The sequence below is a fragment of the Acipenser ruthenus genome, chromosome 7 (assembly GCF_902713425.1).
Source record: "Acipenser ruthenus chromosome 7, fAciRut3.2 maternal haplotype, whole genome shotgun sequence".
Lineage (NCBI taxonomy): Eukaryota > Metazoa > Chordata > Actinopteri > Acipenseriformes > Acipenseridae > Acipenser > Acipenser ruthenus.
The window spans coordinates 51291557-51306078 of NC_081195.1; the positions used below are offsets into that span (position 1 = coordinate 51291557).

At 36.7% G+C, this 14522-nt stretch overlaps 1 protein-coding gene and 1 long non-coding RNA gene across 2 annotated transcripts in view; one reads left to right on the forward strand and one right to left on the reverse strand.

The window, feature by feature from the left end:
- Nucleotides 1-356: 356 nt before the first annotated feature.
- LOC131737532 (uncharacterized) lies at nt 357-9252 on the reverse strand. The gene is made up of 3 exons (XR_009329178.1): nt 9100-9252; nt 5026-5066; nt 357-1320 (listed from the first exon to the last, which is right to left on the reverse strand). It is a non-coding gene; the product is annotated as an uncharacterized LOC131737532 (long non-coding RNA).
- Nucleotides 9253-9259: 7 nt separating this feature from the next.
- The window catches only part of wasla (WASP like actin nucleation promoting factor a), a 30485-nt gene continuing 25222 nt past the window's right edge, over nt 9260-14522 (forward strand). The window contains exon 1 of the mRNA XM_059027235.1: nt 9260-9875. Coding sequence (XP_058883218.1) covers nt 9765-9875 — 111 coding nt within the window. The 5' untranslated portion in view covers nt 9260-9764. The remainder of the gene's footprint in view (nt 9876-14522) is intronic.

Consider the following 14522-nt stretch of genomic DNA (forward strand, 5'->3'; position numbering starts at 1 on the left):
TGTGCTTACACACTTTGCATGTGAGCCTGCAGATAAGGACATGCCAGTTTTTTCAGCACAGATGTCATCCCTTTGGAATCAAGATAGCTAAACGGAGCCCCATGTTGGTTGAAGAGGACACTGCATGTCAATTTCATTTTCATTCAGTATTGTTGGTTAAACAGGCAAGATCCTGTATCCACATCAGAAGCTATAATAAGGACTATTTCAACGTTCACCATGGTGTTTAAAAGCGGAAACATGCTATTTTCTGGTGTTATGCACATGACTATATATATATATATATATAGAGAGAGAGAGAGAGAGAGAGAGAGAGAGAGAGAGAGAGAGAGAGAGAGAGAGAGAGAGTTATCAATCTTTATTTTATATAGCGCCTTTCATAGTGGACCACCACCACAAAGCACTTTATAAGCTAGTGAAGAACAATGCATAATACATTAAATACAGTGAAATACAGGGCATAGTACATTAAATACAAACAGTAAAAAAATGTTTTTTTAAAAATGCAAATACATTAAATACAGGCAAATTACAATGCAAATACATTAAATACAGGCATATTACATTAAATAAAGGGCTAGGATGTGAATTTTAAACATTGTGGATGCGTGTGTCATACAGCATCATACGAAAAAGCACTCTCCGAGTGTGGTGCACTTTTGCTTGGGTATAATAAGCAAGCCAGTCAGAGGACCTCAGCTTGCGTGCAAGGACATAGCAGGTCAGCAGGTTGGAGAGATACTCTGGACCTGTGTGATGAAGGACCTTGTAGGCAAGCAGGAGAATTTTGAAAGTAATCCTGAACTTTACAGGTAGCCAGTGCAACTGGGCAAGACGGGGTAATGTGATCATATTTTTTACATCTGGTAAGGATCCTAGCAGCGGCATTTTGAACCAGCTGCAATCGGTATATGGCGTGTGACGGAAGACCACCATAGAGAGTGTTGCAGTAGTCAAGTCGAGAGGACATGAATGCATGACAGAGTATCTCTGCATCCGGGAAGGAAAGGTAGGGATGGACCTCTGAGATATTTCGGAGGTGGTAGAAGGAAGATTTGACTACATAGACGATTTGGGCACCAAAGGAGAGGTTACTATCCAGAAGTACACCAAGGCTTTGTACAGTGGGGGAAGGCAGCAGCAGACAGTTTCCAAGGTTCAAGGAAGCAATATTGAGATTCTTGAGTTGAGTTTTCGATCCTACTAGAATAAGTTCAGATTTGGGAGACATCCAGGCCTCGATGTCTTGGATGCAAGCTGAGAGCCAGGCCATGGCAGAGGGACACCCAGGGTCTAGTTTTAGGTAGAGCTGGGTGTCATCTGCATTGGAGTAAAACATTATTATTATTTATTATTATTTATTTCTTAGCAGACGCCCTTATCTAGGGCGACTTACAATTGTTACAAGATATCACATTAATTTTACATACAATTACATTATTTTTTACACATTATTTTTACATACAATTACCCATTTACACAGTTGGGTTTTTTTCTGGAGCAATCTAGGTAAAGTACCTTGTCCCCCACCGGAGATTGAACCCACGACCCTCCAGTCAAGAGTCCAGAGCCGTAACCACTTACTTATTGTGCATTTACCAGAAGTGACATATACAATTGTGCTCTACATGACAGATTTAACCAAGTCCCTATTAGATCTCAGACACCCCTGATATTCTTTACATAATCTTAGTCCCTAACACTGTGTTGAAGCATTTGGGTGAGTTCTGGTCCACATCTGTGAAAAGTTTTATAAACACCATGTTATTGCGTCGTAAAAAATAAATAAGTTAATACAAATCTGGAAAGAATTAATATACGTTTTTAATCACCACCGGGTGTAATTTTCAATAATTGAGTTAAGCAGTAAAGTGATTATTAAAAAGACCAATTGTGTATTTAAAAACAATATATCCTCAGTATCCTGAAAGATAAATAAAATGCTATTTTATTTTTAATGGTACAATTACTTGAAATTGTTCTTTTTTTGTTATTTTATTTATCAGTGGCACTGCTATGTGAAAACGTTAATTCATGATAGTGTATCCACCCAAGACAGGATTCAGTTAGCTTACAGTATAGGCCTGGTTTTTATTCTAAATTTGGTTCTAAATTCTGAACCGATCTAGACACCCTGACATACTGACATAACATTGTTCTTTCTCCTTTCTTCTTCGTCTTAAATATGCTCAACCTAAATTCTATGAATGACAACTTAATTAAACTCAGCAGTAGGGATTGATGTGAGCTTGGGAATGCAAATGCCCTGTAGCACTTTTACCCAGTAAAATTTCCTCCTATGGCCACTGGGGACGGACAATGTCAAGCCAAGGCAGTAACTGAAGCCCTTCATTACCATCATGCCCTTTAAGGGTGCATCTGGGTGCAGACTATACCTAAGTAATGTACCCATATGCGTGCATGTATTAAAAAACAACACTGTTATCAAAGCCTTTCTATGGGACAACATATGGACACTTTCCAAAGAGAGTATTGTATGTGATTTTGAATCAATATTCCTTGCATGTCAAATAGGGTAAAAAAAAAAAAATCCTGAAACTTTAACTCAAAGGCTTACAATCATAGCTTTAAAAATAAGTCTTCCACTTAACTCTCAAAAACACAATGACTGTCATTAGAAACAAAGTATAAATAACATATTTAAAGCTAATGTCCAACTTAAAATTGACTTGTGAGAAAGGTATTATTCTACTGAGGCGAAAGAAACTGCTTAAACCTTGGATTAACCTTTTCAATGTGTAGTATGATGCCCCCTGCTGGATCACTACATTAAGGCACAAAACCCACAAGCCGATGAGACCTTGAAGCACATATCATATGGAAGCTATTGTGAATCAAGGTCAGTACATTAGGTATAGAAACTAAAATATTATCCCTCTTCCTTAATGATAGGAACCGGTACCTTTTTGTTTACAGATGAACCCATCTGTCAGTATATTGTACCGGAAAAAGAAATACAGTAGCTATCTATATGTTTACACATACTTTACTGTACACCACAGTACAGAGAAAAGAAAACTGAAGTTTTGTGTACATATATGGACAAGCTGTGTAATTAAGCTATATGTGCTACAGTTTTCACCCTAGTATAATATTAAAAAGATAGTTTGATACGTTATTCAGTTTGACAGATGGTAAACCCTCATGTTAGATTTCGCACAGGGAAGCAACACCGAGTGGCAAGTGACATCATGTAGCCAGATTTACAAATCAAGTTATATTAACCATTATGAGCCTGTTCATAAGAAGGCTTGTGTGACTGCAAGTTCAAATCCTCTGATTCACGGGTCTGTGGTCACTTCTACACAGTTGTGAAGTGTGTTCAAAGTCAATCATGACAGTGTTCAATTTCATTAGTAATACCTGGCTTGAATTCTTAATACAGTGTTTTAACTTAGTATGACAGCACTGAAATGAATGGTCCCAAAACAAACTAGTCCAAGGTTTCAACTGGTACAGCTGCGTTTCAGCACAGTATTATATTCTGTGTAATGATTTTTCAGAAAGCAGAAAAACTAGCAAAACTGACCATTTAAAATAATACGTAATACATTGCATCATTACTTAGCACAGAGGTCATTTGTAAGCTTCGTTTTCTTATCAGCAGGTTTTCAGAAAACTGCAGGTGTCACCTGGCAGGATTTTCTACTCCAGCTAGCTCTCCATCTGCTTGTACAACATTGCTATTTCCTGTAACTTATTTAACTGTTTAGCTATACAGTATGTGTTAAAAAGTGTGCCTTCAGTGTTAGTTTTTTTTTTTTTTTTTTTTAAGAGGGGAGCCACTTCTGTGCTTTTATACAATACAATAGGTCAGCGGTTATCCAAGACCAATACATTTGTCAACAACTGTCATTATACTGTATTTGGACCACGATTCTTTAAAGATAGTGTATGGTTCAATTATCCCAGGGGTAGCCAAGGACTGAGAGAAATGCAACAAATGTGAAGCAGTTGCTGAATTGATATTTTACTCATAAGTATAGAGAATGGAGTCACTTGATGGTATAGATAATGTATTTGACTGTGGTAACTATATTTACAGTAACTGGGGTATCATCCTTGTGCCACACTTACTAGTCATTGTATGGAATAGTACATCAGATACTGCTTATGAATACAATAATGCTTGTGTGGCACTGTAAAGTCAACTGTCCATGCTCTTGTTTTATAATCAATTTGGATTTATGACCAAAGTTTGTCATTTTAAATAATGCAAATAAGGCCTTTGCCTTGCAGATTTAGAAGGTTAGATAATGTTGCTAGCGGGGAAACAAATGACCTCATTTCAAATGAAAGATAAAGTAGTTACAGTAGCTAGAATGTAAATGCTGCAAACTCAATGCTTAATTTTTTTTTTTTTTATCAGAGTAGCTTTTCCTTGTCAGTGCAGAGACGCCTCAAGGCAGGTCATGTTTAAAAATGCCCCGGAACTTGGTCCCATGTCTTTCTACCTCTAAAATATAAGAGAATTACGTGTAGATTTGTATTAATTAATTAATTATATTTTATATTGTATTTGGAATGTTAATGTTGGTGTATATACATTGGTGCACGGGGTATAAATGGGGCATGTAACAGAGGTGATTTAAAATGTATAGTTGTATTTAGGCATGGGGCTTCCACAATCACTTCACATGCAGATAAAATGTGTATTAGTATTTGGGCACGGGGAGTGCACAAAGTAGTTCACATGCAGACTGTGCCGAGATTCAACTGAATAATTGATTAGCAATCGAATCTTGGAACAGCTGCTTAAAAGAGTCAGTGTTTCATGGATACAGGGTTGGTGTGTTCACAGAGAAAGAACAGGAGAGAGTCAGGATAATAATAACAATTGCTATTTGTGCTAGAGGACCAGCACAATACTTGTTGTGGGGTTAGTTCAGTGGTTTTTGTTTGTCTGTTTATTTTGGCCAACGTGCCGTTTTGTTTGATCTATATTTTCTTTTGTGTTTAAATCTTTTATTTATAATAAACCGGTGCAACAGCTCCCTCACTCACCTGTCTGTCTACTTCCTGGCCTGACATCACCACCAGCCAACCTGTTCACAAATGTACAAAGAATAATTGATAAGAACATAATTACTATATAGCTATAGTACACTGTCCCAAAGAAAACTAAAAAGATGAAGGCTCACCAGATGACCTTGTACTGGTATATGTCTTTTGTTAAATTGCAAGAAAAATGTTCACAGTCTCTGAAAGACTGTTCTACAGAGACACAAACAAAAATGAGTGTATATGGCCATATAAGATAACTCTGAACACACAGATACTGTATATGACTATAAATAGCCACAACAGAACAATATTGTTAAATTTATTCTCAGGCCATACAATGTGACAGCATTAAATACTCTAACAACAACAGCAACAACATTTCATTTATATAACACCCTTCATAACAAGTATCCCAGGGCACTTCACAGAGGAAAAAAAGAGAGTTATACAAAAGCCAAATCAAATAAGTACGTCTTAATACGAGTTTTAAAAATCACTAAAGTGTCTGAATTTCTTACAATATTTGGGAGGGAATTCCAAAGTTTGGGAGCATAGACACTGAAAGCACTATCCCCTTGAGTGTGCAGCCTAGATTTCGGAACAACCAACAAACCAGCCTCTGAAGAACGTAAATTTCAAAAAAGAACTGATGTTGGAATCATAGTCATTAAACCTGAATTGCTAGTGCTTCAAAGAATGTTTGAGGTTTTCTTTTTTTTTTATCAATAATCAAAAAATTCTATAGAGATATAAAACAACCAAAGGGGGCCTCAGACAGACACTGTTGTTGTCCAAAGAAAAAAAAAAAAAATGTTGGCAGACATGGAAGTGCTATTTTGAAAATAAAGCTAGAACAGGTACCTGTGTTTATTACCGGACTCATAAAGGTGTTAATCCTAATACTGTATTAACAGACAATGCCCTTAATTGGTTATTTAATACTCCCCTTATACATTAGTTATGTTGAAATAAAAAAGGGATTATTATCCAAGTCACATCTTTGTTCTTTTGGAAATAAAATGGAGATTTATCCAAGTCACTTTTTTGACGCCACCTACTTTAGATCATTCGATGGTTGTCATAGATACACCTTGGCAAGAATGTCCCTAACTTCAGCTTCATATTTGTCCCGGAGGCCTCTTGGACTGTAAATTTCACAATCAAGCTGGTTTTTCTGGTTGTCTTGCCTGATGTTAAGAAATCTACGAGGGAGTGGCGTGCAACTTGGGCTTGGGATTTCATTTTAGAAGAAAATATATATTAATCTCTTGTCTAAGGCATTGTGCGGTTACAGGAATGTATTGAGTCTTATTCTGTGATGTCATGTCAGATAATGTTTTTGTTCCCTAATAAAAACAGACTTATTTATCTAAGATGGATTAGTTAATGAAACAGTAAATTAACAGATATTTGAAGTTTCCATGTTACTGTACACACAGGCCACCTTCTCTAATGGTGTAATTTCTTCTCACATAAGAAATATTAAAAAATTAAAAGCAGTTCAATAGTACAGGGTGCCACACTGACAGATTATAAAGCAAGGAGGGTAGGGTCTAAAACATTATTTAAAAATTGTTTACATTTATTTTATTAATATTCCTGATCTTTTTTAAAAAAAGTGGTAAGGACCAAATTGCATTTAATCTGCTTTTGAGGGCATTAGCCCTATTTACGCTTTTTTACTACTGTGTAAAACCTGCTCTACATTTTGCTGCATTGATCTGTTTCATTGGAAAGCTGACATAAACTAATTCCTTGTGCAAACAGACTATATATAGTACAATAACACTCAATGCAAGTTCCTGCATTGTACTTACATCATCCAAGTGTGGTGTTAAATTGCTTTTTTTGTTTATATATATATATATATATATATATATATATATATATATATATATATATATATATATATATATATATATATAGATAGATAGATAGATGGATAGATAGATAATGATGATATTTGAATTGCCATGAATGGAAACAATGACAGTGTTCAGAAAACTTTGGCCCTGATCACATTAGCCTTTTATAACCGATTTAAGGGTTCAACACCAAGTGCTTAGCTCGATTTGCATCCACACTAAACACGGTTCATAACCGAGTTTGAAACCTACTCAGGAGGTAGTCTCGAAATCGGTTGTCAGGGGTTAAATAAACTCGTTTAACTGTAATCTGGACGTGAACCCTGCTCGCGTCTGGTTAAACAGTATCATCCGATACCCCCTAGTGCTTTGCGGTAGTACGTAATCCGCCTGGTTGTACGAGACGCTGTATTTTAGAATGCGTGCTCTGCATCACTGAGTCGGAAGTGACATCACTTGGTACTCATCGGTGCGGGGAATTTAACGGTTTGGTGAATCACCATATCTTATAATAATAATAGAGAGTTTGCAGCTGCGGCATGCAAGGCTGTGGTTGACCTGTGCGAGCTGAAAGCTTATTGGGACGAAGGTTTAATTAGGAGCTAGGTTGTTGTTACATTAAAATGTAGAAAGCAGCTAGCCTGCAACTATAAATATATTAATGGATACACTTTCAAATACAGTTCGACCACTTTTTGCAACTTTGTAACATTTGTTTTAAGTAAAGACAAATTATAACATACACGATAAAACAAAACAAAACAAAAAAACCTGCTCAGTCGACTTCTCTGGATAAGTTGGCAAATGGGATATTGTTTATCAATGTTTATTAGCGCTATTATATATTTATTAAAAATACACAACTCAATACCCATTTTAAAAAGATTTGGCGTCTCTGGATCTACAATTACATTGATAATACCTACAACACAAACTTCCACAGTATGAGCGCCATTTGGTTTTGCTGCAGGTCACCGATTCTCAACCCCGGTGAAACCGCTGCTTCAGCGGTGACGCGCCGGTGAATTTTAACAGTTCGTTGAGCAACTCCTGGTGAATTTCACAAGGGTTTGGTGAATCCGCTTTACATCGGTGCATGCAACGGTGAATTTAACAACGCACCCAAACAGGTATATACTGTGTGTCCATATACGGACGAGAATAAAGAAAAGACATGACCGAATTAAAATACAGCACACAGGAGGATTTATTCTTCTCATAATATATTCCATTGTTACAGTCAGATATGCTAACTGTAGTACACATAACTTAAATGTGTCCAAAACACTTTTTAAATGATCTTACATAACATATATTAGCAAGTTAACGGTCTTTATTTCCACTTTTAATTAAATTAAAGAACGCCTTATCCGCCCCAGATTTCCCCTTTTGCAAATGCCCATCTAATTTCTTTACTGTACATTTTACATTACATTTTTTTTTCCCCATACGAATTATTCCCTTTGATTACTAAAACACTTTCTCGTGGTTCCTCCGTTCTGCTCCAGTATTCAATGAAAATAAACAACAGAGTGAAAAAAGAAAGAACGTGCAGGGGTTTCTGGGATAAAGTCATTCAGCGCAGTTTTTTTTTCTTTTTCTTTTTCCCCCAACAACAGCTGGTTAAACTAACCCAGTTTCATTAAATCTGGACGCTTTTGGGCTAGGGTTCAAGTAAATCGGTTATCGATTTTTGTTTCTCTAATGTGGACAGGACCATAGAATAGTTGGATGTACCCTTTCTCACAATATTTGTTGTTTTGCCTCATGTATTAAATCGGGGTTTGTTAAATTACACCGCTGCCTCTGAAGTATATAAATAGTATATCTTACTTTAAAAAGTAAGGAGGCTGTGTGGTCCAGTGGTTAAAGAAAAGGGCTTGTAACCAGGGGGTCCCCGGTTCAAATCCCACCTCAGCCACTGTACTGTGTGATCCTAAGCAAATCACTTCACCTCCTTGTGCTCTGTTTTTCGGGTGAGACGTAGTTAAGTGACTCTGCAGCTGATGCGTAGTTCACACACCCTAGTCTCACTAAGTCGCCTTGGATAAAGGCGTCTGCTAAATAATAATAAAAATAAATAAAGAAAAAAAAAACACTTGTATTCATTGTTACCATATTTTTCATAGTTAAGCAGGACTGAAAGACACTGCCAAGCGAGTACTTATTTGAAACTCCTTAAAAATGCATATCGTATATTTTATCGTACCTTTATCGCATTTTCCCTACGCCTGCGGTCTCGAGTCAAGCAATACCCTTAGTCTGCATTACTGATTTGGCAATATGCTGACTTTATCCCCGCCCTAGTAACCCCTACGCAAACTGCATTTGTGTTAAAAAAAAAAAAAAAAATCCACAAGGCAAAACAGGGATAGACCATTCTTTGATGCAAGGCATCATTTTTAGAGCCAGATATAATTTAAACGTTTAGGATGTTCATCCAATCCATATTACAAACGTGGCGTATTTATAAAATTGACTTGTACATAGTCGACCGGTCTAAGTAGAGTGAGTGTTAAATTTAGCTCGGCATGTTTTTCTGCGTACCCCTGTTCACTAGTGGTTGATTCTTCCTGCTGCCATGTTGGATTGTGATCCCGATGCTGTTGGGAGTTCCGATTAAAGTTTAGATTTTTCTGTCTTCTTGAGATCTGAGTTCCTGAGACACGCCAAGAGGTAGAGGAGGGTACCGATATTTTATTACCGAGCTGCAAAAACAGCAGACCATTAAACTCTCCACCTTCCCCTGGACTCAAAACAACACCAGCATCAATGAGCAGACCTGGAGCCAAGGCCACGCCGACAAATGACTGAACATATTTGATACAATTCATTAATGTTATAAATTGGTTGTTATTATTATTATTTAAAAAAATGAACAACCAGCATCCTCCACCACCGCGGCGGGTCGTCAATAACAGTTCGCTGCTGCTAACCCCGCAAGAGAACGACTGTCTCCAGAATTACCTCGGAAGGAAATGCATCGTAAGTTTTACTCTGATTATTGCATTTACTGTTATGCAACTTGCTCAAAAACTGTAGGGAAATATTATTTGAAAGTATGTTCAATTACTGTGTAGTACACTTGGGCTAAGCTATGGGATTTACGTCTGTGTACACAGCTCGCCAACAAAACTGTTTGAAGTCAAGAACATATCACAACACAGTGACAGCCGGCTGTACTCGTAAATGTTGTGATCCTTAAAATGCTTGCTTGGGAGGAGAACGGGTGTTCGGTGCTCGCTTCCCGGGACTGGCAGTCAATTAAGTCGGTAGATTCCAACAGAGACGCGAGGCCTGGCTTTCAGTGTCTCACCAGTCAACTCTCTCTCCCCCCCGATGTATTGCAATGCTGTTTACTTCATTCCAGATGAACTGTGAATCAGGAAAGTCTGTTAAGTGCAAGTCATTTATGATGCTACCATTCCATAACATTAACATTTACACCTGTTTGATTCGCTGTAGATGTATTATTCCAGTTGTATACATATACCAACATTACATTGGTTCCACTGGACGATATATGTGTGTACTTATTATTATTATTATTATTATTATTATTATTATTATTATTATTATTTAACACAAAGAAGTATAATTATTGAGTACACAGTAATTGAGTGTTATTTGCAGAACAATTCACTAACTGTAGCATTGACATGAATTTTCTGTTGGTGCAGGATTTCCACGTAATGGTTATTTTCGACTTTCCTCGTAACACCCTTTTTTACCTGTGTTGCTCTGAGTCTGCGCCATTGAGATTTTGTAGACAGACTTCCTGTTCTGGATGTCGAAAATGACTGCTGTATAAAATAATAATAAAAAAAATACTTCATACTTGGTTATGGTCTGACCAACAAAAGTTATTTTTGATAACTAGCTCTAGAAAAGTTTCCTATATAGTAGCAGAATGTGATAACCTGCCACAATTACTGATACGGTATTGTAGAATACATGTTACATTATCAGTAGTTCTGTTTTGTTTACTTGAAGATTTAAAACTAATTCGAGTGATGTGCAAGACTCAATGGGAGAGGTAACTTGTGCCCCTAAAACTGAACTCATTTTTGAGGGTACAACAAACTGGAATGTCAACAAGTTTAAACTGAAGGAATATAGTACACGCACAGCTACAGGAATGTTATTTTAGAAATCTGGTAGTAGTATTTTATTACTGTGCTGTAAAACTGCCATAAAGTTTGCAGAAGAGCCAAAATATAATTCACGGACATCAAAGTTGTTTTTATCTGGTCTACAAGTTCAGTGTAATAATACATTGCACTACAGTAATAAAATAATAACCTTGGCTCACAGTATGAACACACAGTTCATTGATCATTTGCAGATGGATCCTGGGTTGATTTGATTTCACACAGTAACTGAATTATAGCTGCAAACATGAAACGATGACAGCTATGAAACATTAAAAAGAAATGGACTTGCAAAAGATCTTCGTGAGGTATTCCCTGTTGAAACCACACATGCAAGGACTGAATGCAAATCATTTTCTGTCATATGCGAAAATCAAATGTGAACCTACCACACCTCTGGAAAGTTTGTTTCCAAGTTTTAATTTTATTTTTATTATGTACAGTATGGTCCTATATGACTGTGTTTTGTACAGCACCACTACCATATGATGTTGTATTTTCTATTGTTCATAACTTCAAGCCTAAAATTTGAGGTAAATCAAAAAGACAAATATTTAGACAAACAAGCTGTAGGTAGCAAAAACAAAGCAGAACTGGGTTGTTTTGAGGTCGCTAATCAACCAAAACTACTTGCAAAAAAGGAAGTTGAATTTAATAATGTTTCCTCTGCGGTATTTAAAGTGTTTGAAGCGGTTTGCTGCTAGATCTGTTTTGTAGTTTGAAATCTCAGTAGGTCTTGTACCCCTTTCACACACAAACGTTAAAAAAAAATTTCACACATTCACACAGCACGAAATTGGACAATCTATGCCAGCATAATACTGTCATAACCCTTTCACACCGCCAAAGGGATCATGCGAGTACAACCTTCAAACCTATCAATCAACAGATCGTTTTCATGGCAGAAACCAAACAAAGTCTCAAAACCAAAATATTTTTAAGAGAGTCAAGCTCTTCAGGCAAAAGCAGAGAGCAAAAATACAGTGGATGCTGATATTTGCTATATATAAAGGATGCTCATGTGAATGCCCCACTTGGGTAATGGAACGCCAACATGGTGATGTATTTTGGAATGAGACACTCAAGATTTTCGGATAGTGAGTGGAAAAAATATTTTCCCATGGGAAGAGAAACATTTGAGTCCTTGGTTGAACAACTGCATCCGGTATACAGTCACGTGTCATAGCATTTCACACAGGCAGTTAAGACGGGTCGGTGCCATCTCTGAACCACGTCGCAGATTGGTTCAGAGATGGCATAAAATGACGGCTCAGGCAATTCACACAGACCAAAATGCAGCATTAGTGCCGGTTCTGAGCCGTCGTAACTCGTCTGTGTGTAAGAGGTATAAGATTGTAAATTGATAAGTCAGGCTAGATTGAGCTAAAAGAGCTTAACATCTTTCTTTCTTTCTTTCTTTTTACAGCTTGTCAGTATAAATGTTTGTTTTAAAGATTTTATTTAAATCAATTACAAAAAATACAGCACTGAAAGACAAATAGGCGTTCTAAACAAAAAATATTCCCTCAGCTTTATGTTAAATACTGTACTGAACACTATGGAATAAACTGCTATTGTTATTACCTTTTTAACATGATTGGTATTGAGGATTATCAATGTATCAAGTGTCAGTTTTCCATTCATTTAAGAAATTAACAGTTTGTATTGCACATTAAACGTCTATATAGTATATCAGTATGTTGCACTCTGATATAACCTAATGGTAGATGTGTTCTAAATCACAAAAGCACCTTTGGCACAGATTCACCAGTGGAGTAGTTTGTGTGTGTGTGTTTTTTTTGTCCCTGCAGTGGATGTCTGTGAGGAACTGGAGTCTTATGTGGCTTTAGCTTTATAAATTACTGCAGGCGCAAACAGAGTCCCATAATTGCGGAATAAGCAAACAGTAAGTGACAGATTATAGTCAAATACAAGTGATGCACTGTTTTTGAAGTGCTATAGGTATGAATATTTTCAACAGAAGGGTATCAGTGATACTATTGTTAGTGCTAGTAATAGGTCAGAAAATAGATTAAGATCTTGATTAGCCCTTCTTTAACCAAACATTCCACTGAAAACTGGGAACAGAAGAAAAAAATTGAGTTACTAAAAGGAAAGATTGCTGCAGTGACCCAAAATTACTGTCTACATTAATGTGTACTGCATGAACATACCATCACAGACAGCACTTGGTGTGTTCTAGCAAATACTTTCTGTTTTCTAATGTCTTTCAATGTGTCATGGTTAGTAAGACTAACCATTTGTAATTCATTATTCTATCAATTATTTTACTGAATTGAATTGTATTGTTCAGTGTTATAAGATGGGATTCAGTCAGGCTATTTATTCATTTTAACATGTGTTTATTATGATCAAATTGCCCAATGCTATCATTAAGTTTATTGTACAGTAGTTTAAAAACCAGTGAAGACTTCATGTTGTAGCTGAGCCAGAAAGGAAGCATTGGCTGTTACTGCTGCGTTCATTCTTTCTCAGCAGATTTAGTTCTGGTTAAAGATGAATCCCAGCCAATTCACACAGCACCAATAGAGTCAACAGTAGAAATGTACTTACTTTACCAGTCAGCAGTCGTAGTAGGAAGTGCCTTGGTTTGCTTTTTCTGGGTTATGCATACAGTAATGAGTAAACAGTTTTGTGTTATCATTTTAACATGGGACTAGAAAAAATAAATATGGTACTTGCTAAGTGGGTGAACTTGTTTTAAACTCCTTCACTATGGGTATAATTTGCCATTTTATCGTTGAGCTCTTTAATCAAACATTTAGGTCATTAATAGGTATAAAAGATAATAACAATAAATAATACAATCTGAAGAAATCTGTTTGCAGCCAATTATCTGTTTTTCTAGGAGTGAGTAATTGGTGGGTATTCACATAGGAGCCATTGCAAACGACCCAGGGTTGGATCAGACTGCCCTCTGTTAACCTGTCTAACCAGCCCCATCGTTTACTATTCTCATTTGCATTTTAAACAGTACCACATCATTGAAATCACAATATAAAATATTATGCTATGCGAGCTGAGAACAAGCTGGGGTTGATTTGCTGGCATTAATATGGTGTGTAAATCAGTCCGAACTGTTCCTGAGTGCAGATAATCGCTCACATGTATATACTCCCTTAATCTGACATGTCCCCCAGATCTCATAGACAGAGCAAACTGTTAGTCATGTACAATTGGGGCTTGGGATGGGCATGCGAGGTACCAGATTTATGAAATCATTTTAATTGCTATTTTTACTCCATGAAATTTCTATAAAATACTAACTTGAAAACAATAAGACAAACATCATGCACAGTAAAAATAAAAACACATGTTATTGTAAATAGCTAAAACACATCATGCCATGATTTGCTGCCATATCTTCCATTCTTCGCAATACACTAACAGCTGCAAGGGATGTTTGCGCGAAATACTATTGGACAAAAATGTCACCAGACATTCCAACACCCCCCCCCCC